Source organism: Canis lupus, chromosome 36 (assembly GCF_048164855.1).
Source record: "Canis lupus baileyi chromosome 36, mCanLup2.hap1, whole genome shotgun sequence".
Lineage (NCBI taxonomy): Eukaryota > Metazoa > Chordata > Mammalia > Carnivora > Canidae > Canis > Canis lupus.
In genome coordinates, this window is record NC_132873.1 from 24145839 (window position 1) to 24172021 (window position 26183).

A 26183-nucleotide genomic window follows, 5' to 3' on the forward strand; every position below is an offset into this window, starting at 1 on the left:
TGCCTTCAGGAGCTCACAGTATAGTGCAAAAGCAAGCAGCAAACAGGCACAGGAAATGAGTTAGTCCATTTAAGTTGGGAAGACCCCTATGAAGGAAGCCAACAGTGTACTATGATACTAAACCAAAGGTAGTCTAGAAAGATCTCTGGGAGGTGGCAGTGCCATTGAAGCTGAGACAGGCTATGAAAAACTGAGGGCCCTAAGAAGAGGAGGTTAATGTTTTAGTCGGGATAGTGATGGCCCTGATGGGATAGAGGGAAGTGGCAAGTTCCCAGAACAGAAAGAAGGCCTGTGTAGCTGGAGGGCAGTTAGCAAGAGAGAAAGTGGAAGAAAGGGAGATGGGACAGGAGACAAGGAAGGGCCAGGTCGTTAGAACTGAGTGAGGGAGTTTGGGTTTTATTCTAAGTGCAGGAGGCTCTGGTGAATATTTAAAGTTGTGTTGTGTGAAGGAAGGAGTGTGAGGGGAAGAGCAGATGCTGTGAAAGCAGCAGGGAGATGGGGGCTGGAGTCAGGGTAGAAATGGGGCAACAGCTGTGATCAGGGCCTCTGTGTACTCATGGGCTCTAGGCGGCGCCGCTCACACTGATTGCTTGGATCTACCAGAGGTAGGGAGACCTGGGTTGCTTCCCTGTAGATGAAGGAGGATGATCCTACAGGATTTGATGATGGATTAAATGTGAGGCTCAACAGAGAGGTGCCAACAATGACTCCTGGGCTTCTGGCTTGAGCAGCAGAGAAGAGGAAGAGCTGGAGAAGGAGGAGGAGGTACCAATTCATTTCTGAGAGAGGGGACATAACAAAAGTTACTTTTCAGGAGACAGTGAAATGACCATAGCCACCGTTATCCTGGCCTTTTGCTCGTACGCAAAATAAATGATGCTGGGGTTTAATAAATATTCTTATTAGAGAGTTGCCCTGTATAAATCACAAATTCATGGCTGCCTGGTTGCCCTGAATTAGAAAACAAATAAGGCCATTTAACACTAAACATAGTGTTGTCTTTCTCTAATAATTCAGAGAGCACTTCAGACTCTCACAGAGACCTTTAGTGTTGCCGTGTAACAAACCACACCACAATTTACTGGTGAAAACAACCATTTTATTATGCTCATGGATTTTGTGGGTTAGAAATTAAGACAGGGCACAGCAGGATAGCTTCCCTGTGTTCTGGGATGTCTGGGCTCAGCTGGAAAGACTTGTCAGCTGGGGGGCCTTGACAGATGATGGCTGGAATCATCTGGAGATGTCTTCACTCTCGTGTCAGGCAGGTGATGCTGGCTGTCAGCCTGAGCACCTACACATGGCCTCTCCACGGGGTGCAGGCCCTTCTTCACAGCTGGGCACCGACAGGGCAGTTGAACTTCTGACATGGCACTCAGGGCTCCAAAGGCGAGTCGTCATTGCAAAGATCTTGAATCTCTAAATTATACGGGACAGGTAGCTGAATTCAGGTTCTGCTTAATAGAATGCTAGATAAGAAAGGGATTGCTGTGCTCAGCATGCTGCCTCGGGGATAATCTGCCTCGGGGAAGAAGAGTCTGGTAAAAGGGAAGAGCTGGATGTTTTGCATTAAGCCAGATGACAAGGATATTCTTACTTTGGCTGTGAGCCAGTCATGTGGTAAACAAGTATTTTTCCATTCTCTTCCACTTGCCCTGAGAGGTGAAGCAACCAAGCACAGTTCATGACGGTCCTAGTTTACAAACTAGGACATAATAAGAGCAGGTTTGAGTTATTTAAACATTACATGGACACAGATTTCCCAAGACCTCAACTCTTAGGTCCATTCTGATGGGCTTCGTCCATCAGCTAGCAATGCACAGTGCTTCAGGTTTGGAAATTATTCTTGATTTGGGTTTGGGGTAACCTTCAATGATTGTAACACATTAGCTCTAAATAAGATCTTTGATCTAAGGCAGCAGATTCCAAAAAGGGAAGTATAGGCATCCAAGGAAGTGTGCAAGATGATTCACTGGGGGCAGTACAATATCTACTTCTTGTTTTTTTGTTTTTTTTTTTAAAGTAGGCTCCACGTGAGCCCAATGTGGGGCTTGAACTCACAACCCTGAGATCAAGACCCGAGTTGAGATCAGGAATCAGATGCTCAGCTGACTGAGCCACCCAGGTGCCCTTGAATACCGATTTCTATTCTTTTTTCCTATTTCTATTTCTTAAAAAATTGTTAATATATATTTGTGTGTGCATTTTACAGAATATTAAATATAACAATATAGTAGTGAGTTCACAAAACTTTTAAATGACTAGTTAAATAAGTAATTTTGTGCTCAAAAAGTTGCTTTTTTCATTGATGGGGCATTTATACCTTATAGCTAATAGTTTTGAAACTGTTATGCAAACAAATCACCTGGGGAAACTTGATTTTTCTCAGCTCCGTGCAAAGAGTGATTAGAATTTGGGGAATTGATTCACACTATCTAAGCTCACAGGAGACTGATTTGTAAACTAAATCGCTAAATTTATTAATTTCTGATAGCTTGAAAATGAAACATCATTTATACGTGTTCTACTTTTTTCTTGGGCAATGTGATTTCTCTCAGGATATGAAAATCAGACAAGAGGCTCAATGCACCTTAAACTAGAAAGAAAATTTGAGGTTCCTAAAGGATATTTGCAAGAAGTCAAAGTAGCATAGTAGTGGGTTGTTCTTGAGATAGACTAGTGAGCTCTGATGGCCAAACTGCCTGTATTCCAGCTGTGAGTCAGCTGTCTACCAGCTGCAGTGTGACCTTGGGCTAACTAACCTCTCTGTGCCTCTTTATCTGTTAAATGCGGATACTCATAGTTCCTACACACTCGGAGCATAATCCATGGAAAATGCTTAGCTCAGGGTCTGGCACATGTTAAGAACCCAATCAACGTTGATGATTCTTCTCTATTCTAAGCGTGTTTCTTTCTAAAGAATTTAATTTTTGCCTAGAATCAGCAACTCCTGGAGGCATATTCTTATCACACAACATCCTCTTTTCAGTATTCCTCAATTTCGTTTGGTGCCTTTGTTATTTTTGTATCTTAATCCCTTACGGTACAGGAATTCTTTTTGTACCCCCAGAACCTATGGCAATGCCTACCCCTGAAAAACTGCCCTGAACAGTTTATGACATTACATGTGCTTCAGAACATGTCTTTGGATTGCAATTCATTTGGTCCAAATTGTATTGCTTTTGGCCAAAGACATGAGCATACTTAGAAGGAAAAGGATAGATCCCGGTTGCCAACTCCAAAGCTTTCAGTCTAGCAGGAAGTTCCAGTGTGTGAAGGGGGTGGGAGTGGGGGGTGGCTGTGCTGAACTAGAGCATTTGTGCCCCAATAAAGACATCCAAATTTAGATTTTAAAAACTTCTATGCTGGCCAAACACGGTCTCTGAGCAGATTTGGGGTCTAATTTTTGAGCTCTGGTGTAGATTAAAAGAGGTATAGATAAAAACTTCCAAATATACGTTTTATTGCCTCTACTAAAATGTAGAGGCTAAATTTATGGGCTAGCACAGTGTCATTTCTCTTTCTTTGAAACCTCTTTCTCCAGGCCCATTGTAAAAATTATTAGAAAATCCTTCTCGTTTCATAAAGCGAGTCAAAGCATGTACGTAATCGATGTGTTAAGTGCATTATCTAAAATAAGTCCAATTTTAAATTGCTGCCACATATAAATGCATGCTCACAGTTACTACTAAACATTTCTCTCATTGGGTAAAGTTTTAGGCTGAATGTTTCTTGATGCCAGCACCTTCTCTTACTAGTAACGCTTCTGCAAGTTGTACTGAATGGTGAGTCACTCCCAGGAAAACTCAAGCATTTGGCTAATTTGTCCATTGTCTCTTAGACACAGAACAGCATTTTCTGAGCTTCTCTAGGGTTCAGGGGTTCTTCTTACCAATCTCTAGTCCTAGCTGCTCACAGGTGCTTGCCCAAAGGAAAGGAGACGTATTGTGTGTCCCACTCACTGTGGTTGGTGCTCACTCCACCTTTCTGTCATCCTGGTAATTACAAGTAACTGTGGCAGCAATTAGAATTTGTCCACCGAAGATGAAAGGCTTGTCTGGTCAGTTCTTCCGTCAGGTGTCACCTCCTACAATGTTGAGCATATCTTGATTTTGTTCATCTGATCCTACAGATCTCTAGTCACAGGACCTACTAGAGAGGATGTTTATCTGGACCTTGGACTTATTTCTTTCCTCCTATCTGGATAGTGCCATTTTGATTACCCTGGAATCTAGTTGAGAATGGGTGCTCCCCATCTCCTCCACCTCTCTCGCCACCCTATCGTCTCTCCCTCCTTTCTATCAGCCAGCCAGAATGGGCATGTTGGGGAAAGAGTGAAAACATGGATTAAATAACCATTGGGCAGTGTTTCTTGATTGCTCACCATATACTAGGAATGTGCTAAGGGCTTTCTTAGCATCATTTTGTTCCATCTCACATAGCCCCAGGAGGTGGGTACTATTCTTATTCCCACTTTACAGACAAAGAAATGGAGGCTCAGAGGAGAGTCCAGTAACTTGCCCGAGGTCATATGGTCTAGGTGGCAGGGTCAGTCCTTGAACCTGGTCCTCCTGCCTCCAGCAACCACCACGTTGTACTGCCATCCTTAGAGGTGGCTAAAATCTAGGGCAGAATCAGCTAAGTGTAGGCAAAGCCTGGGGACCACAGAGGGAGGGACTACTACTTCTGAGAGAGACTGCTCAGAAAGCATTGGGAGGAGGGCCTCCGGGGAGGTTGAGGGCTAAAAAAGGTCCATCATCTTAGGGGTGGAGGAAATGAGGAGGAAGCAGGCCTACCGAGCAGAGTCCAGGGCCAGGAAAGGCAGTGCTCTGTGGCAGGGGTAGGGGTGAGCACCTTGAGGGTGGGTAGCAAGGGGTGCAGGGAGGGGAGCAGTGGGGGGTGCAGGATCCTGTCGCAGGATGACCTCCTCCCATAGAAAATGGACTGTGTGAGGGACGCCTGGGGGGCTCAGTGGTTGAGCATCTGCCTTTGGCCCAGGGCATGATCCTGGAGACCCGGGATTGAGTCCTACATGGGGCTCCCTGCATGGAGCCTGCTTCCCCCTCTGCCTGTGTCTCTGCCTCTCTCTCAGTGTCTCCCTTGGATAAATAAATAAAATATTAAAAAAAAAAAAGGAAAAGAAAATGGACTGTGTGCGTAGGTGGAGGCTGGGCTGCATCACTGCACATGCTCCCTCCTTCCTCAGGGACAGTGCTGTGGGAAGGGCTGTCCTGAGAGCCACCCCTCAGCTGGGGGGGGTGCGTGACCTGCCTGACCCCACAGTGTGGCCCAAGAGAACAGAGGAAAAAGGCTTCCTGTGTCAGGCGCTTCTGGGAACTCCAGGAACACACAGCTGTGCTTCTTCCCTCCCCTCTACGGCAGCTCCCTCTTCCCCACACTCCTGACCTTGTGCCGCCAGAGAGGGTCCTGGCACCCAGACCTCCAGGGACCTGAGGAATGGAGGAGGCCCCCATTCAAGCAGGTTGAAAGTAAAGTCCTTTCTCACCTTCTGAGTAAAATTTCTCAAGGAACTCTGGTCCTAGCTAAGTGACATGGCTGGTCTGGGATGTGGGTCTCCCAGCACACCTCAGCCTCAGGGAAATTCATCCTGTTGGGAAACTCTTGACGAATTTAGAAGAGTTAGGTACTGGGACGCCTGGGTGGCTCAGTGGTTGAGCATCTGCCTTGGCTCAGGGCCTGGTCCCAGGGTCCTGGGATCAAGTCCCACATCAGGCTTCCTGCAGGGAGCCTGCTTCTCCCTCTGCCTGTGTCTCTGCCTCTCTTTCTGTGTGTGTCTCTCATGAATAAATAAATCTTTAAAAAAAAAAAAAGTTAGGTACCAGCTATGACCCTGCATCCATTTTTTGTCCTTTATAAAGTACTTTGGTGGAACCATTCCCCCACTGTACTCTCATCAACCCTCTCCTTTTTTTTTTTTTGTTTGTTTTTTTCCCAACCCTCTCTCTCTCTCTCTCTCTCTTTTTTTTTTTTAAATATCCAACCCTCTCCTTTTAAGAAATAGTGTTAGTGTTCTCCATCCCCAGCAGCCTGCCCTAGCATTGGGCCTGCACTGGCCTGTTAAGTTACCAACCCACGCCTTCTACTTTCTATGACTTTGTTCCAACATCCAGGTTTCCCATGCCTGGAACCATACCAGCAGTTTGATTTTAATAGAGCCTCTAATCATCTCATACACAGGTTTGGGCTAGCCAGAGAAAAGGGGATAAATGTTCCACATTTTAAAAAAATTCAATGTTTTTCACCCTACTTCCACAAGTCATTAGGGTCCCAGGAACTGGTATTTGTGGCCTAGCCATAGACATTAATGTCTTATTGGAGGTGAGGTGTTATGGAAACTGGAACTCTGCAGCAGGCAGCCTTCGTTGGAGGGAGCATAGGTGAGCTGAACTGATAAGGAACAGTAGCTGAGCCTCAGCTCCTTGGTACCAGCTTCTTAGCACGCCTTCCCACATACTGGGTAAGGAAGGTACAGGCCCCAGGCCCCAGCGGAAAGCAACAGAATGGATAGGAAGTTGGAAGGGCTGAAGGTTCTGGGATGGGGCTGAAGGTTCTGGGATGGTCAAACAGCTTAAGTTTTTTTTTTTTTTTTTTTATTGAAGTGTAATTGACAAACCATACTATATTAGTTTCAGGTGCACACCACAGTGGTTGACCAATTCTTTACATTACACAGTGCTCACCACGATAAGTGTAGTTGCCATCTGTCACCATACAACGCTTTTATAGTATTATTGACTATATTCCTTGTGCTATGCTTTTCATCACAAACAGCTTTGAAACAAGGCCAGGCCTCATCTGTAATGGACCAAGGGGGTTGCTATCTTCAATCAAGGTTAGAGGTGGGCAAAAGCCACACACAGCCATGACACCCACCCACCCGGACTATTTGGCATCCCCAACCCCTTATAGACAATCACTTCTCTGTCTCACTACAGAAACCTTCAGGCCATCTTTATACAGACTCTTTTCTTTTTGGGTTGTAGGTTTTGATAAAGAGTCTAAGATAAATCAAGACATTACTCCTTTTTATTCCATCAAGACACATATATTGAGCACCTGCTGTATGCCAGGGGTAGTGCTAGGTTGGTACGGAGATGAAAAAGACTATCTCTGTCCTGAGGCCAAAGCCTGGTTAGTGGGAAGCAGGGGAAAACAAGGGTGGACAATTAGATGCGATGGTGCCATGATAGAAACTGTAGAGTGGGGGTGTGGTGCAGAGAATCCGACAAGGTTTCAGAGGAATGGGCATTTGAGCTGATATTTGAGTGAAGTGACACTCTTCCAGGTGACTCCTGAACCCTAAATCAGTGGCTCCCTATTTTGTGACTTTGAAATAAAATGTCCTTAATTATACTTGAATTTAAAAAAATTAATTCATCAATTAAAAAAAATCCTTATGTCAGATGACCTGCTTCTTCTCAAGAGGGAATGGTTTTGTGTTGAGTGTCTCAAAGCATCACACTTCCACATTTTCATCTATCTGCAACTTGCCTTTTGGTCATGGAGTCACCACAGTCAGCAGTCTTTGCTTTAGTAGAGAAAAGGTAGAAGAAGCTCATCAGGTTCCTAGCAGCAGAAAATAAAGATTCTTAGACATAAAATGGCAGGTAAGAAATAGGCCAGTGGTCATAGATTTCTGTGTTTTCTCCAGCAGTATTCAGGGAGTGGAAGCCTAAACATCTTGTCACATTTAGGATGGGAAGAGAACATGTCAGAACAGTTATGCTTAAAACCCAAGAATATCTTCTTAAGGATGAAGTTGGGGAGTGATCTAAGATTAGCATTTATTTAAGGATTATAGGGAGGAAAATATCATATATCAAAACATACTGTGAGCTAAGCCATTTAGCCAGGTGGATCACTGATGGTGATGGGATCTTCTGGGGAATTTCAAGGCTGAGCATGAAGTATATCAGCAGTTGTGGGACTAGTAGATAGGTGGTGAGTGATGGAGGAGTAGTCCCTCTAAGTCATGATATTATGACAATATGTGAGCTGCTAAGTTTCCCTATCTATAGGAAATAGAATGCTAACATGTTAGTGAGATATGCCTGGGGTCTATTCCATCCTGAGGTCAAATTGCCCAGAGAGGGACACAAAGACCTCAAATCTAGAGCAGCCAAGAAGTAATGCTCCAGGACCCTCATCTGATTCAATCTGTGTCTTATTTTGTATTCTAATCATTATTTTATAATTCAATGGGAAAAATAATCAGTTTGTCACAATATAATGTTTAGAGCACTTTCAGAAATACATATGGTATGCAAGATAAGATACATTTAAATTAAAAAGCATTCCCTTTCATGAATACATAAGTTCAATAGAGAAAAGATGATAATTACAAGCAAGCAAACCACTCAAATATATATTAGTATTTAATCTGTCAGTGGAACGCTATATCTCTGTGTCTTCTCTAGTGTACATGGGTATTTGAGGTCTTCTGAGAGAAGACCCCATTCTTGTCTAGGATGCCAGAAGCCAGATTGTTGAGTGAGGATCCTAAGGGGGTCTTAACCCACATGAAAAAGCACTAGTTAGCCAGGAAATACAGTGAATTAAAGTTAGTTTGGGGAAAAATATCCTTTATAGCCCAAGTTTATGAAGGCCAAGTGCATCCCCTGTTACCATTTTCTCTGATGGTTGTTCTCAAGTGGTATAGGTTTATTTGAGATTGCCTAGCGGTGGAGAGATACAGCTCACATATCTCTTGTCTCCAAGAAGCACTGTTACACAATCTTCTCCACGTTCTGGGACCACTATTATCAGTCTGTAATTAAGGGACTTGAGAAGATTGCCATTTTGCAATCCACCCTCACTAAGCAGAATGTTCCATATGGAGTCTTTATAGTGTGTTTGGCTTTCTACCTCATTGTCTCAATTTGGAAAGGACATAGATGGGTGGGGTAACTGGGTGATGGCATTAAGGAGGGCACACGATGAGATGAGCACTGGGTGTTATACTATATGTTGGCAAATTGGATTTACATAAAATTTTAAACAAAAAAGACAAGTCTGTGGTTAATTTCTAATAAGTTAATAAGGTGAACTTGTATTGATAGCATAGGTGCAAAACTTTCTTATCAATTGTCAGAAAGATTTGGCAAGGGTGTTTTAGCTTGGGAATACCTGGTTCAAAGGCTTACAGCTTTGGGGGAGGAAAGAAAGGGCATAGCATCCAAATCCCCAGGGCAGCTCCCATCTGTCCAGGTTGCAACCACATCTGACTCTGCCGAGCTACAGAGAACATATGAGGAAAGAGGCTTTCAAGGCAGCAAGGATATTTTCTGAGCAAGGATTTAGAGCTGCTGAGGTGTGGATGTATAGATGGTTGTATGAGAGGAAAAGACTCCACTGTGAGTTCTGTGAGATAAAGGATGAATCCTGCAAGGCGCAGCGCTCTGGAGTCTGGGAGAGGCTTTGGTTACCTTTGGTTGAGGTTGGACAGGATACAGTGGCCAAGCCTTTGCTTTAGGCAGGAGAAGAGGCAAGCAGAGCACTGCTATTGGCCAGCTTTGCATAGGCAACCTCAGCCCTTCTACTGGTAAACAAATATCATTTCTTAACAATAAAATTGTTTCTCTAGAAACTGTTCTGAATCTCCTTTTTGTTTTGTATAAGTCCCAAGAGAAACTGAAAAAATCAGGATAAGCTTTGAGGATGTCAGTAATAAAAACGATAATAGGATGGCTAATATTTACTAGACATCTACTTTGTACCTGTAAGAGAGGTGATCCTATTTTCATTTTACAGAAAAGGGAGATGAGTCTCCGAGGTTGCTTTATTTGCTCAATGTCACACAGCTCATAAGTGGTAGAGGAAGGATTTGAAGTTGGATCACTCTGATTCCAGAGTCCACACTCTTGGCAGCAGGAAGATGCCTCTAATGAAGGGGTGTGTGTGTGTGTGTGTGTGTGTGTGTGTGTGTCCCTATCCTGCAGGTCACTTGACAAAAATAATCACAGTAGAACCAAAGGCCTCCAAAGGCCATGAGGAGGGTGGAAATAGGTTTTTCCTTGAAAAGGAATGTTGCTGGTTCATAAGGAAAGCATAGAGGACTCGGGCAAGTCATTTAACTCTTAGAATCAGCCTCGATTCTTGTCCTATAAGATAGGGATAAGAATACTTGCTTGATTAACGTTCCTGGATTTTCTAAAGAATTAGATGATGTGTAGGACAGCAGTCTGGCAACTCTATGGAGCATTATACAAATCACAAGCTTCCCGTGTTTAGTCACAAACATAATGTTTTGTCATTTGCAAAGAAACACATTCGCATATTAAAACCTACTACAAGGTAATGAAGGGCTTCTAACAGTAAATTAGGTCCAGTGCTTTAAATTTACATATAATTAGTTAAAACTAGCTCTTGTTAGAGCAGACTGGTTTTTTTCAACAGGAAAATCTTTTCTTATTTACAAAAGGAATTGTATTTTCTTGTCTCTGAACTGCATAATGTACAAGTCTTGAAATACAGGCAAAGAAGCAAAAGAGTAAAGGACACCCATAACATTATTCACCCAGAGGTAATCGTTGTAACCATCTTGGTACACTGAGCCAATCTGATATGTCCAGATAACTGTGTTGGTAATTTTTACTATCAGTATTACATATAAATTCTGTTTCTGAAATAGCTACCCGGAGGCTGAAAAAAATGTAATCATTTTGGTTAGGATGATTTTCTATGACTGCAAAAACTGTTTTTATAAGCTTTTGCTTTTAATTCCCCTCACTCCACCCAAATGGGTGAGAGAGAAGAGAGAGAGAGAGAAACAGACCCAATAACTAAGTTATTGTTGTATCTAGAGCAGACGCCTTTGAGCATTGTCTCCTTTTATACCACACTCATTCTTTCTCTCTCTGACATTTTCTAACAGTGTGTTGTGTGTGTGTCTGCTCTTTGCTGCCTGGTATGATTAATTGAATATTAGTCTACTATAGTAAAGAGCCCATTGCCTATAGTCAAGAGAGTGGGGTTCTTTGAGGCTGGACAGAGCGTGGTGCCTGGTACATAGAAGGGCCTAGGAAATATTTTGTCATTTGTATGAATGAAGGGTTCCACCACTGCCATTAACAGCCATCTGACCTTGAGCCAATCACTTAAACTCTCTGGATGTCTCTAATGCTTCCCAGTTCTAATACTTTAGATTTTAGGCTTCCTCCTCTGAGCTTTTGGTTCTGACACTGTGTGGTCTTTTACCTGATGATGAATTTTTACGCTTGCTAGCCCCTTATAGGTGCAAAAAGCTAGCAGCTGCTTTGTGTTCACTCTTTAATCCATAGGAGATAATTTTCCAATTGTTTTGTTTGTTTTCTGCCTTTCATCTTAGGCACCTATGTTTTGTTGAATAAGTTGGTTAGTGAAGTAATTAAAAGGGGCAGTGAGCCTAAGGCGGGGCCCTAACTGAAACTAGACTTCTCACCTCATTGGAACCAAAAGAGCTCTAATCTATGAGTTTCCTTAAATACCCTTAGCAGTAAAACATTCCCACATGTACAAGAATTATGATTTCTTCATAAAAAAACTAGTTAACAAGTGCATTAAATGAAAGACACTGCTTCTTAATATGCTTGGGATGCTGCACAGAACAGCTGTGAACTTTATCAACTTTCAGGATTCAAGGGGAGGTAGTGCTCTGAGACCTTCTTCGGTTTTCATCAGACACCCCTCATGATGTCTTTGCAGTGGCTTAACGTCTATTACTGTCTCACAGACAAAAAAGTACAAGCATCTTGGCCAGTTTTCCACTCGGTAGGACTAGAAGACTAGAAGCTTTTTCCATGTTCTGTTTCTACTCTCAAGATGTGTTCCTGACCAAATGAAGTCAGGGCAACGGAACAAATAGTTGGCACTCCATTGATTTCCCCAGGCAGAAATCAGTCTAAAAGGGCTTCTGTCATTTGGGAATCTCTGGGCACTGTGGTAAGATCCCAAAAGTCCCCTGGTAATTGACTACTTACCTGCTGCACTGTGCCCACAGGCTAGGCATAGACCATCCACCTTCCCACTTGTACTTGATTTTCTGGACTTATTTTCTATATCCTTACTCAATACATATTTGTCAAAGATTTTGCTTAGGAAATATAAGTGTTCTAAGGGATTTTGAAGAGAACTCTTGCTTGTGCCTGTTTTTAAAGCATGACTTTAACACCCTATTCTTTTTTAAGGACTATACGCGAGCTGGACATGAGTTGCCTTAAAAATTAACACATTATTGGCTGATTAAATTCTGCTATTTTCTCCTACTGACTGAATTTACCTTGTTGCCTAGGCATATTTTTTTAATTCATAAATATGCTCTTCTTTATATTGCCCAAGCAACAGAATGCTTTTTTAAATTTTATTTATTTAAGCAATGTCCACACCCAATATGGGGCTCGAACTCACAACCCTGAGATCAAGAGTCACATGTTTACTGATTGAGCCAGCCAGATGCCCTATGACAGAATGTTTTATTTGCCTGCTTATGTATTTTCTGCTTTATTGAGGTGTAATTTACATATGATAATATAATAGACACACTTAAAGTGTACCATTTGCAAAATTTTGACATATTTACACATGAAACCATTACCACAATCTAGATAATGAACATACCATTGCCCCAAAAGCTTCCTTGTGCCCCTTTATGGCCCTTAACCCCCACCCTTTCCAACCTCTCCTCCAGCCTCCTTGGGCAACAACTGATCTACTTTCAGTTGCTGTACATTAGTTTGCATTTCCTAGAATTTTATATAAAGGAATTCACACAGTATGTACTCTTTTTTTGCTAGCTTCTTCCACACGGCATAATTATTTTGATTCATCCACGTTGTGACATACAGCAATAGTTCGTTCCCTTTAATTGCTGAGTAGTGTTCCATTATATGAGCATACCATGATTTGTTCATTCATCTGTTGATGGAAACTTGGATTGTTTCCTGTTTTTTGGCTATCACACATAAAACTGTTGTAAAAATTTATGTACAAATCTTTGTATGGACATATGCTTTCATTTCTCTAAAGTAAATTCCTAAGAATCTGGATCATATAGTAGGTCAGTCTTGACTTTTTAGAAAATTATCTGTTTTCTGAAGTGGTTGTACTATTTTGTATTCCTGCCAGCAGTGTATGAATGTTCCAGTTTCTCTACATCCTCCTCAACACTTGGTATCATCAGTCCTTTTAATTTTAACCAATTTAATAACTATATAATTTTAATTTGCACTTCCCTCATGATTAATGATGTTGAGCATTATTTCATGTGCTTATTTGCTATCTGTATATCCTTGGTGAAATATCTGGTCAAATCTTTCCCCTACTTTTTAAATGGATTGTTTGTTTTCATATTAATGAATTTTGAGAGTTTTTTGTACATTCTAGATAGAAATATTTTATCCAACATGTTTTCTTCCTCTCTCTGTGGCTTATCTTTTCATTCTCCTAACAGTGTGTTTCAAAGAGCAGAAGTTATTAATTTTGATGGAATACATTTATCTGTTTGTTCTTTTATGGGTTATGCTTTGGTGTTATGTCTAAGAAATGTGTGCCCAACCCAAAGTCATGAGGGATTTCTCCTGTGTTTCCTTCAGACATTTTATGATTTTAAATTTAGTTTTGTGATCTATCTTGATTTAATTTTTGTCTAGGGTGCAAGGTACGGATCAAAGTTCATTTTATTTGCATGCAGATATCTAATTGTTTCAATGCTGTTTGTTGACAAGGCTATGCTTTCACCAGTTGGCCTTTTTACCATTTTAAAAAATCCTATATCTTGTCCACATATGTGTCTTTGAACTGATACCCAATTGTCTTGATTACTGCAGCTCTATATAAATCTTAAAATCAGGTAGTATTAGTTCTCTAACTTTATTCTTTTTGCCTGCTTGTACTTTTACTTATGAGAATTTTGTCCTTAGGTCTACAGTACTAGGTCAAGAATGTTAATTGTAATGAAAAATAACTTTCATTTTATTTACCAAAGCTTGTAACTATTCAGAGAGTCAACAAGAGCATGAGCAGTGGAATCAGATCTGGTTCTGAATCCCAGTGCTACCATTACTAGCTGTGTGACTCTCATCAAGTTGCTTATCATCTCAAAATCTCAAGTTCCTCTTTGTAAAATGGGGATGAGAATATATACCTTACAGCAGTGTTTTAAGGATCAAATTAGAGAATATATAATGTCTTATATAATTTTTAATATGCATTATTTTATGTTTAAAAAATTGGTATAATAAAAATATCCAATAGTTACCTAAGGCATATACAATCAAAGCATCTTTGGAATTCCCATTTCTCTTATTTTATTTATTTTAGATTTTATTGATTTGAGAGACAGATAAAGAGAGAGAGCATGCACAAGCAAGGGTAGTGGGGGGAGAAGAAGCAGACTCCCCACTAAGCAAGGATCCTGAGGTGGGGCTCCATCCCAGGACCCTGAGATCAGGACCTGGGCTGAAGGCAGACACTTAACCCACTGAACCACCCAGGCGCCCCATTTTACCTTCATTTTAAATGGCTTTTGAGTTATTCTTGTTTAGTTTTAATAATTATATATAGTTTTGAGGTTTGGAGTTATAATTTGAACATGTTTAGATATAGCAAAATGTACTAGTGTTTTTCATACATCCATGTTACATTCAAATGGGTTGGGCTAAATGCCAACAGAGTGATGATAGAATAAAAGTTGTTTGATGCTGGAAGTATATAGGGGCAGAGATTTGCTGTCACATTTGAGGCATAGAAAATTCCAGCAAAGGAAAATCCAGCTCCATAAGATAGTACATGCATGGAAGATGAATAATGAATATAAATCTAAATTTTTCTTTTATGGTAACTTGGGGTAGACATTGATCCATATCTGCTGTGTCTGGGTGAAAGACAACTTTTCACTGAAAGTTGAATTCAACAATATATTAAAAACTACACATCATGAGAAAAAGACTAAAACTGAACTTATAAGTGGGTAAAGGATATGTACAGGCAACTCGCAGTTGAAGGAGCCAAAACTTTTAATAAACACATGAAAAGAACCTTAAATTCACTTGTGTATAATAAAATGCAAATCAGAGTAACAATGAAATATCATGTCAGGCACATCATATTGGCAAAAAGTAATAAAGTTGGTAACATCAAATATTGGCAAGGATGTTGGGGAAAGGAACAAATTTATGGCTAGGGAGTATAAATTGTAAAACTATTTTTGAAAGCTATTTGAAAATACCTAATAAAGTTGAATATGTATATACACTGAGATCTAGCACTTCCTTTTCTTGGTATCTGCCCCAGAGAAATTGTCATCCATATGCACAGAGAGACACGTACAAAGATATGCATTGCAACGCCATTTGTAGTAGTGAAGAATTGAAAACAGTCTAATCTGTCTCCTCTCCCTCTCGTTCTCTTTCTCTCTCATACACACACACACACACACACACACACACACACTTCACATTATTTTCTAAACCACTGCAAGTCACAATACTTATGGCACTTTACCCCTAAAGCTATTTTTTAAAACAGAATTCTGAAGCGGATATAGAAAAATGTCAACTTGTTTGATTTTGCTGGTGGGAACACACAGATCCATTATTTTCTGTACCTCTCTGTATTTGTGAGATGTTAAAACTTGAAAGTAAACACAAAAATTTAAAAAAGAAATATGACATTCGTTTCTCTGCTTTCTTTTCCTCTTTACAAATGTCTTATAATTCCTCACCTGAAGACTAAGCATCTTTCCCATTTTGAGTCTTGTTTGATTCAAATCTATAACATGTCTTCAGCTCTTTTCTTCACATGATTTGAAATATCTCCAAGGTAACTATTTTGTTTTTGGAGTTGTTTTAGACATCATCTTGCTTCTAGGGATCTCTGTTCAATATCAAATTAAGCTTGCTGGGCCTAAGTTGTCAGTTATTTCCTTGCTTTTTTTGCTGTTTGGGGGAGTTTGGATTGACAATTGGAACTTAACTTCTGTATTTCATGCCAGCGAAGGCTGTGCAGGGCTTGTTTCCTTAACATTGCTTCATCTGCCTGTCTTGGTATGTAAGATATTTATATGTAGGGAGGGATATTTGTTTTAGTGTATAATAGATACTTATAATGAAGATTAGGTCATGCACTTCTAGCTGAGAATTTCCAAAGCATATAATAAACAATTTTTAATCTTCAGAGCAGAGGCTTGGGGTGCCCCTTCAGCCTGACTGCCTACACGGTATTTTTGGCTGCCAGAATGGCCTCTCTGCCCATGTCAGGCTCACTTTATGTGTACATACTTTAAGTTCCCTATTTTCTTTTATCTGCCCCTTTGGTAAACAGACGACAGAAACTTCCTCTGTCTGATCTCTCTCTGACATACTACAAATTTAGCTCAGACGCCAGCTGGCTGTGTGTGTCTCTGGCTATTCATAGAAAGGAAGGGTTTACCTTCCTTCCTTCTGGGGAAACCTGCATCTTTTCATGGGTCCGAATCTATTTTCAAAGGGCTATTTGGAATCGGAGTTACTGGGTAATCGGAGAAGGTCTTTTTTGTGATACTTGAATGATCTTTTAAAAAATACACTAATGGGTCATGTCTAATATATGTGGAACTTACTGTGTTTACTTTTTGAATAATTTTCTCCTCTTGTATTCGTGAATGTTGTCAAGACCGCCATGACCATCCTTCAGCTCTTGGTCATCACAGATCATCCACTTGAGCACCAGGTGGCAGAGAACACAAGTGGAGCAAAACACTTAGCTCAGCCACTCTGGTCCTGGCCTGGTCCTTGATTCTAATTTTGATCCAGAAATAATCCCTAAGTCAGCTGGTAAGATATAGACAGGGTTCTGTGCCTACCTAGAAGTCTGGCCCTGGGTTTCCAGAGTTTCCAGATAAGCTGGAGCCAGTAGGGTTTCTCGGGAATCCTGGGCAAGATGTGCCTATTTCCCAATTCAGAAGCATTTTTTTCTCGTCAGTTGAGATTTCCTGCCCAGAGCATTTCAGAGTTGGGTGGGTTTCAGGGCAATATTCACAAAGACATTTGTCTTGTCACTTTCGGTAATTTTCATAAGTCATTTGACATCATAAATATCACTAATTGCTATTTCTCTGTTACTATTTTTATTCTGATGCCCTAGATATGGGAACTGGTAACTGGACTATAAGTTTCTTTAGGGTGAGAACTGGATATTTTGAATTTTGTGTTCCTAACATCTACCACAATGTCCAGGATATAATAACTTCTCAATAAAGGTCTATGTCTAGAACATATGACTGAATAAATGGGTGTAAAACATACCCCAAAGTCACTGTCCTATTTTTTCTTCTCCTGTCCTTCTTGTTTACTCTTCTTGTTTTCATCTCTCTTAGACCAAAGTCTTAGATGATTGCCAGAATCACGTGTTTATACTGCTTTCTGACACTTTTCTTGTACGTTTCTCCCTCAAATTTTGTTCATTTAAAAAAATTATCTTTTTTTTCTTCTTGGACTTTGTCTTTTCTATCTTAAATTATTTTAAAAATTATCTGTATCTCTATCTGATTCTTCTGTTATCTAAAGTTCTTTCTGGTTGTTATGCCTGCTGACTCTTGCTTATAGTTAATTGCTTCCACATGGGTCTTGCGGCTTATGCTTGTGAGCTCATCTTCAGAGGTGGTTTAACTGTGGGTGTCCTAAATTGCTTGTATCAGGACACATCTCTTCAGACAGGTTTTTTTTTCTTCTTCTTGACACCCTAGGGATGTTCATGGCCTACAACCAATTTTATGCCTATTTTTCAGCTTGTAAGTTCCTAGACTATGGAGGTATTGTGAATTCAAAACCCCAAACCACATGAGGACAGATTCTGGGAATGTAAATGCTCAGTGGAGACACTTTTATTCCCTCATCAGGAATCTAGACAAAGGCATTGCCTTTCCATCTACCTGTGAGAGTGTTTGGCTTTTTATTCAACATAAATTCATTTCAAGAATCTTTCTTTCTTCAACACCACTTCAAGGGATGCCTGGGTAGCTCAGCAGTTGAGCGTCAGCCTTGGGCTCAGGGCGTGATCCCAGGGTCCTGGGATCGAGTCTCACATTGGGCTCCCAGTGAGGAGCCTGCTTCTCCCTCTACCTACGTCTCTGCATCCCTCTGTGTCTGTCATGAATGAATAAATAAAAATCTTAAAAAAAAAAAAAAAAAGAAAAGACCACCTCAAGGATTCTTCTCTATATGAGGGTATCAGTTCTAGTTCTTCACCTCATCTCCCATCCCTGAGTGCTGGGCAAGTCCTACAATCTCTCCAAATGTTTATATTCCTTAGCTTTTCGATCTAAAACACCATCATCTTTCAAATGATGATAATAAGACTTAACAATAAGGTTTTTAAAGGTGTATCTCCCCTGATAGGGATGTTATAAGATTCAAGTAGTAGAAGAGATGAAAAGGCAGTTTGGGAAAAAAAAAAAAAAAAAGATTAAAGCACTCTATAGTTAGGTTTTGTTTCTTCTTCTAGATACCCTAGGGGTATCATTGGCCTAGAATACATTTTTCTAGTATTATGACCAGTATACTCTCTTCCCCAGACTTCCCCTTCCTTCTCCTACCATTACATTTCATTGTCCATTTGTCTAGCTTGTGGCAAAATAGAGTGGACTTATATGTAGGCAGAGGATGAACTGCAGCCTTCCGGCTGATTTGACCTGATTGAGGATGGTGATTACTGTGGCTCTGTTATTTAGCTCTCTGCTCATGATCCTGTCTATCCCTCAGGTTCCTTGCTAGAGTGTTGGTATTGATAACCTTTCGTCAGTAGTTACTGTTATTTTAGTTGAGTGCATTGCTTTTTTAGTTAAGGCCTTAGTAGCACATGAAATTGTTTATATAGTTCTGATACTTTGGACAACCAAAGAACTGCTGCCTGAATACAGATTTTTTTTGTAGTTACATGTCTATGGCATGTCACTGAAGGAGAGTATCAATTGGTATAGTTGTTCTGGAAGCTACAAGAAACCTTTAAATGCATGTCAACAGGAACACTGATTGTTACAATCAAGAATTTTTACAATATGATCTCACATAACACACCCATTTTATGTTATAAAAGCTTCAGTTTGAACAAGCCATGTCATAAAAGGTGCCACAGAATCGGCAAAGCCAGTCTTTTAATGACAGACCAACCAGTTTTAGATATTGGGGTTTTCTTTGCTTTTTATTTGAGGCCAAGCTCTCAAACAGAGCATTGACTTTGCTTCAGGTCAAATGAAGTCATAATTTGGGCTGGGTTAGTCCTTGTTTAAATCACCTAGGTAAGGTTTAATTTGTTGAACCAAACCCTGGAACCAGTTCAATTCACAGAAGAACATGTAATTATATAACTTTTGTCATAAGACTCAAGAGAAATGTTTCATAGATATAGTGGGAATTCAAAGAGACTATGAAGCTAAGATGGGAAGTGCTTGTAGAGATGGCAATAGGAGAAATAGAAATAGAAACAGAAAGCATTTGTGAAAGTCTAGTCTCAGGTCTTTGTATGGTTCTTTGTGCAAATTAATACACTTAAAATATTTTTCAAGTTTTCAGATATTGAATCTCTATTTTCATGGAAAGTATGACAACTATAAGATGGTTAACCATGGTTGTATATCTTTCTGAATTTTCTATGGTATATCTTTATATGGAACAGTTACATGACTGCCCTATTTCCACTTATCTATAATAATGGCCTGCAACAGAAATTCCCAGCTAATTCAGACTTCTCTTTTTTTATCTGCTAAGAGTTAGTCCAACCCTTCATAAAACCTATTTATCAGACCTCCTAACAAATAGACTGATTTGAAGATCAGTTCTTGTCATGTCCCCTATCTGCCATATATTTTAGATATTAATGAGTCACAAAATGCCTGAAGGTATTAGTCTGAAAGAGACTGAGAAAGAGCAGAGGTCCTGAATTGTCAGAAAACAGAATTGTGTCCTTGGGCAAATCTGAGGGTGATTGGACAGGTTGTATAATCAAGTGATAACAGGAATGATGATTAAAATCAATAGCACCTTCACAAATCTTGCAACTAAAATGCATGCTGGTTTTAGGAGAAATCTCAAAGACATAGCTACAAACTTTGGTTACTGTTGTGGAGCAATCAATGGAAGTTTATAGAAGAAGCAATGCACATAGACCATTTCAGTTTGGTTGATTTATGCTGAGCATCTAGTTTGCTGCTACTGTGTGGATAGAGGGGAGTAAGACCGGTTCTTTACCCTGTGGAGTTCTTAGTGTTGGAGGGAAGATATCACACAACTATCTATGCTCACCACAAAACAACTTTGCCTAGAGCCCTTGGCGTGCATGGGCCAAGCTTCATGACTGCCAGGGCTTTATTTACTTACATTATCTTGAATTCTCTCATCAGATATTCCAGTTTACAGATGGAGAAGCAATATTTCCCCCCTGCATTTTATCATGTTAACAACATAATATGTTAAATGCTTTGCCAAGGACTTAGACTGAAGTCTGACAAGCAAAAGTCCAATCTTGGCTCTGCTATATACCTGTGGGGTCTGGAGGAAATTTCTTAATTTATTTGAGCCACAGTTTTCTCATCTGTAAAACAGAGATAGCAATAGCTACCTAGGCTCTCGGCTTCAATGTCAATATTCTCAGAAAGGCCTTGTTCCACCATTCTAAGGAATCTTGTTTCCATCTCCCCGTCCCTTAATCCCATTAACCTGTTTCAGTTTTGTGATAGCCTTTGTCACCATCTGAAATGATGTCATGTGCCACTGGTTTCCATGACTATTGGCAGTTTCTCCACTTGAATGTAAATTTCACGAGCGCAAAGACTGAATCCAAAATCTGGTTCCTGGCACATAGTAGATGTTCAGTAAGTTGCATGAATGGGCAGTGAACTAGGCAACAGTTAATAGAGATAGAAAGGAGAAAGGGGCTGTTCTTAATGTTTAATATCCTTGTGAATAATTCCACTATGTTCCCTTAGAAAGAAAACAAATCATTGCATGTTTTGAACACTGCTATTAAAGTAGGTAGAAAGGTTTGAATTTTTTTTTTTTTTACCATAAGGAATGTCTGAAAATAAATTGAATTTCATCATCTATTGCATGATAGTCCATTCCTGACCTGAGCTGGGCTGCAATAAAAGGAGCAGAGAGACAAATACAACACACACAGAAACGGGATCTTTTGCACTTGTGACTGCAGGAGATGCTGAGAGAAATGTGTACCCAGAGCTCACCTGAGTAGGTTTTGGCCTTCACGCTCTCCCACAAACAGGAACCTTAGAGTGAGTGAAACGTCGTACTATGTCTACAAAAGGCACTTCCAGCCTCTGCTAACTTGTCATTTATCTTTGCCATTGTTTCAGGATTCTGAGAAGCGAACCCCGCTTCATGTGGCTGCGTTTCTGGGAGATGCAGAGATCATCGAACTCCTGATTCTGTCGGGTAAATACCAGCTGTACTTAAAAGTCTCTTGCAGATAAAAATTTGAATGACCAACTCACTAGATTGACTATGACAAGGAAGTCAAACAAATTTCTTTATTGTGCTCATGGAAGTTTATTTGTCCAGCGATTTTATCAGCAGACAAAAAACCATGCAGGAGGTTGTTCTTACTGAAAAGTGACATCTCCAGTAAAACACTTATATTGCCTTGGAAGTCTGATTTCTGACTAATCAGGCCCAGTATTATGGATGAATTCAGTAGATTTGGCTGTCTTTTAATTATTTTTATTGTTGAAAAAAAATGAACAAGCAAAACTGATTCCTTAAAACTGACATGAACGAACACAGATGTATGTGTGTATTTACACACGTTTAAATAGTGTGGCAAAACAATACTATGTTTTGTCTATGGATACATGACTGTGACTATGTAATAAAACGTGGAAAGAAAGGAAACCTATCATTTTCCAAATAGTAGTTACCTCTGAGCAGGCTGATTGATGAGAGGTATTTTCAGGGAAGGGTAAAAAAGAGACTATAATTCTGTGAAGTATTTTATTTAAAAAAGATTGGAAGCAAATAGGGCAAACGTGGTTTTGTGCTATTATTCTCTCGATTTTCTTACGTATTTTAATATCTCATCGGATTTAGAAATGTCAGTGCATTCATTTTTGAAAACCTGTGTGCTTGGTACATCTCACCAAACTGGTTTCCAAAACCAATATGTGCTTTCTCCTTTGAGTATTTGCTAGACAAATCCCCAGAATGAATCTGAGCACATGCACGTGTTTCTGTGTGGATTGCAGCCTGGCTGGCTTTCCTCCTCCTCCTTTTTGTTTGGGGAGATTAAAATCTGGAGGAAATAGCTCTGCCCACAGACTATGCAAAGGGCCTATACTAAGGGTTTGCCTTTGCAGTAGAAAAGGGAAGCTGTGGAATTCCAAAGAAAGCTGTGCAAAGGTGGGAGCTAAGGCATATATTCAAACAGATGTGGGGAACACGGTAGAAAAACACCCAAGAATTGTGCTGTGATACACAAGGATGATTCACATTGCCCTTATTTTTGTTGTGTTTATGTTCTTGAGGTGGATTTTCCCAGGAAACAAGTATTCTGTGCCATACAACGTGTGTGCCCCATGCTGCTGACAATTGCATGGAGCTTAGGTTAGATTTTGTGTGGCATTCCTTGTGCTTTCAAGAGCAGGTCTACTTTCTGACAATTTTTTTTTCATCTGTTTTTATTGAAGTTCGATTTGCCAACATATAGTATAACACCCAGTGCTCATCCCATCAAGTGCCCTCCTCATTGCCCGTTATCCACTTACCCCAACCGCCCTCCCACCTCTCCTTCTGCAACCCTTTCTGACAATTTTATTAAAGATGTTCCAGGGCTACATTCCAAACAAACATGTATTGTTTGGTGCTGGCACAGACTATGGTTGAGAGCCAGTACACACCTGGCTGGTGGCCCCAGCTGTGGAAATTTGGCCCATAGAAGATTGTAGGCCAAATCAGTGGGGTTGTAAAATAAAGAATTTTGTGATATGACACCTAAGTGATCCCAACCATCCAAATATTGTATTAAGTGACATCTCAGAGTCTCAGAGGAAGGTTTAGTTCATGAATGTGCAAATTCAAAATTTTATCTTAGACTCCCAACTTTGTATTTTTTTTTTCCCACTTCTAAAGGAAGATTTTAATTCTGTGGCATGAAGTTGACCCATCTATTTTCCTCAGGCATCTGTGGGCTGGGGACTTTCAAGAAACATGGTTTCACATCACCTGCCTATGGGGTGGAGTCCTCCAGCCTCTCTTTATATGGGGCTGATCCAGTAGAACCTGGAGACTGTCCCATTGATCTTGATCTGCATACCCATTTGGTCTCAGAATTACTGAGCTGTTAGCCTCTCTGGTATAATTTTGGATGGCACTTGTCCTCATATCAAATGAGGAAGGCTTAGGGTATGGGAGAACATTGAGGAAGCTCTTTAGAAATTTTACTCAACTGTGGAAGCTTGGACAAACTCTTGGAATTCACATGGCTTTAATTTCTCTGAAAGGTCTTTTATTCAATTTGTATATTAAATTCCTAAAGAAATATCATTGCGAGAGCATGATGATTTCATTTCTGAGCTTACATCTGGCAACTGACCCTTTAGGGAATCCAACCAAACTGTTTTCCAATTTAATAATGAATGAGGTGCTAATGATTCCCATGTTGGACAAATAATTTGGCCTTGCCAGAATAGCCCATTACAGCTGTGTACTCCATTGTTGTATTAACTTACAGAGTGTGGTGTAACCCAAGCCCACTAAATTCCTACTGACATTATCTTCTAGTAGCCAGGCAGATGGAGCCCTGAATGCCTCTGAGTAGAAAGGGAGGAATTCAGACCTTGAAACTTTCCTCCTCTTATAACTGCCAGTTCAAATTCTGGCTTTATTTCCCCTTCCTGACTCTGGCTTCTGTTTGGTAAGTAGCCAGAGTTGGGATTAAGGCGAAGAGAAGGTTAAAGCTTGCTAAATCATTTGCTAGAGATGCATGAATGAAATCAGGTGAACATATCAGTGGTTAAGAGTTGAGAGACCAGAGCTGAGCTCTAGGAAGCAGAACACACAGGAAAAGGAGCACAGCCAACAGTACCCTAGAGAGAAACTTGGGATGCATGAGGGTTCAAGTCCTGGGCTGAAGGAAGAAAACTGGTACCCACCTTCTAACATGGGAGTGTTTGAGGATATAACTACTGATTTAAAACGATACATTTATTAGAATATAGGCCACAAAACGAGTGGTATCTAATAAATGATACACTTATTAGAATATAGGCCACAAATCACTTCCTGTGATTTGTCAAAAGGTGATTACCATTCTCAATGCAGATTGTCGCCAGAGCCAGTGGCAGGTCATTCTTTTGATTCTTTTTTTTTCCTTTTGATTCTTTTATGCATAAATATTCATTCATCCTTTGAGGTTGGATTTGATTTTTTTTTTTTTTTTGGTCTGGTGAAAGAGGGGTGATTAAACCAAGTAATGCTGGTTTTGGCACCCGTAGTGTGGTGTGATTATAAAGTAATGAGACATTTTCTGGTGGGTGTGTAAACTGTATTAAAGGCAAGTCCAAAGGGAGTTTGAAAAATGTTTTAAGCAATTGCCACATACACTGAATTATCATATACCTCTTCCAAGGTCATTGCTCTGAAGGATGGTGCTTTTGGGCTGTGACCACATTTGGTCTGTTTGTTTAAAAGCAAAATCAATAGCAAGCTGGTCTCATTATAATCATATATCATATGCTCTTTCTTTCATATTTGTTTATTTCTACGATTAAAAGTCAAACTTTGGATAAATCAGCCTTAAGAATCAGTCATTCTCTCTGGCCTATAAGGTTTTTCAGGCACTTAGTCTACCTTTTTCCTTTGTTTTACTTCTTGGATGACAAGGCTAAGAGAACAGAAATACTGCCTCTGGGAAAGAGACTTAGTTTCCTTTACTCTTGATGTCTATGAAAACAAATCAAGTGGTAATAGGGATATGATGAAAGCATACTTAATTTATAATTAGAGTATATGCCTGACAATTTTGAGTTGAATCTTTATTTCTGAAGAATCAGCTATAGACTAGCACTTTTTTTTTTTTTTTTTTTTAATGCTTAAGCTTAAGAATGTCCTTGGGTAAAAAGCATTTGCCTCTAAATCATTAGACATGCAGACTCTGTCCTTCAGGGCACAATAGTGCCTGACAGGCAGGTAAATAACATGAAGCTTCCTTTAGAAAAATCAGTTATAAATATTCAACTCAAAACCATCCGACATCTCCCTCTGCCATGTAAACAAGACTCTTGGACGTGTTCGACGGAAGAGGATGAGGAAGCTGGTGGCAGGAGATGACATTGATGAAATAGCGCTTGGTCCTCGTTCAGATAACTCTGCTTTTGTCATAATAATTTTGTTGTTTGAGGAGAGGAGATTTTTCTGGCAGCTGCCTTTTTAACCTTCTGGAGGAGGGTGAGTGGAGGGATGGAGACTGCAGGAAGCCACTTCCTAGATTTCTAATTATTTTTCAATTCCTCAAATGATTCTAATGCTGCACAGAAACAATCCTGGTGTTGGTTGTTTGTGACAGGCTGGGTGTGTGTTGCTTTATGATACCTAGCAACTTGGGGTCATTTTTCTCCTGGAAAGAATTTTAATATTAAAAGCCACATTTGGATCTACATAAAACTGGAAGTTTTCAGAATATATAAATATAATAGTAATAACAATACAATGTAAATGTATAAATTATAAGAAGAAACAATATAATAAAATGAAATATGTAATATAATATATAGTATAACAATATAATGGAAAAAATAGAGGAAATAGGCAAAGAATATGAACAAGCAGTTCTCAGAGAATGCATTTCAAAGGGCCAGTAAACAAACATCTTAGAAGATGCCCAACCTCACTGTTAAATAGGAAAACAGAAAAAGGTGATACTATTTTCTTCCAATCAGATTTGCAATATTTTAAATGACTACATCAAGTATTGACGAGGATGTGGGAAACTAAGCAATCTCATGCAGGAGCTGTCTTTGGAGGGTGGAGACTAAGGATTAAAACCAAAAGTGTGCATAACCCATGACACAGAAAGTCCATTTCTAATTATCTGTCCTAGACAAATACTTGCGTGTTTGCACAAAGGAATCATTTTATGGATATTCACAGCAGCATTGTTTGGATAATGGAATAGTGGAAACAACTGACATACCCATCAATGGAGAG

The 26183-nt window shown here is 40.0% G+C and overlaps 1 protein-coding gene and 1 long non-coding RNA gene across 18 annotated transcripts in view; one reads left to right on the forward strand and one right to left on the reverse strand.

Moving 5' to 3' along the window:
- The window catches only part of ANKRD44 (ankyrin repeat domain 44), a 361909-nt gene that overhangs the window by 131735 nt on the left and 203991 nt on the right, over positions 1–26183 (forward strand). For all 17 annotated transcript variants that reach the window (XR_012025054.1, XR_012025055.1, XR_012025051.1 and 14 more), the window contains exon 3: positions 21341–21419. Coding sequence is in view for 11 of the 17 variants with exons in the window: in XM_072813230.1 (XP_072669331.1) it covers positions 21341–21419 (79 nt within the window). In the remaining 6 variants the exon portion in view is untranslated. The remainder of the gene's footprint in view (positions 1–21340; positions 21420–26183) is intronic.
- LOC140625725 (uncharacterized) lies at positions 1078–21466 on the reverse strand. Its single transcript, XR_012025058.1, has 2 exons — positions 21212–21466; positions 1078–1419 (listed from the first exon to the last, which is right to left on the reverse strand). It is a non-coding gene; the product is annotated as an uncharacterized lncRNA (long non-coding RNA).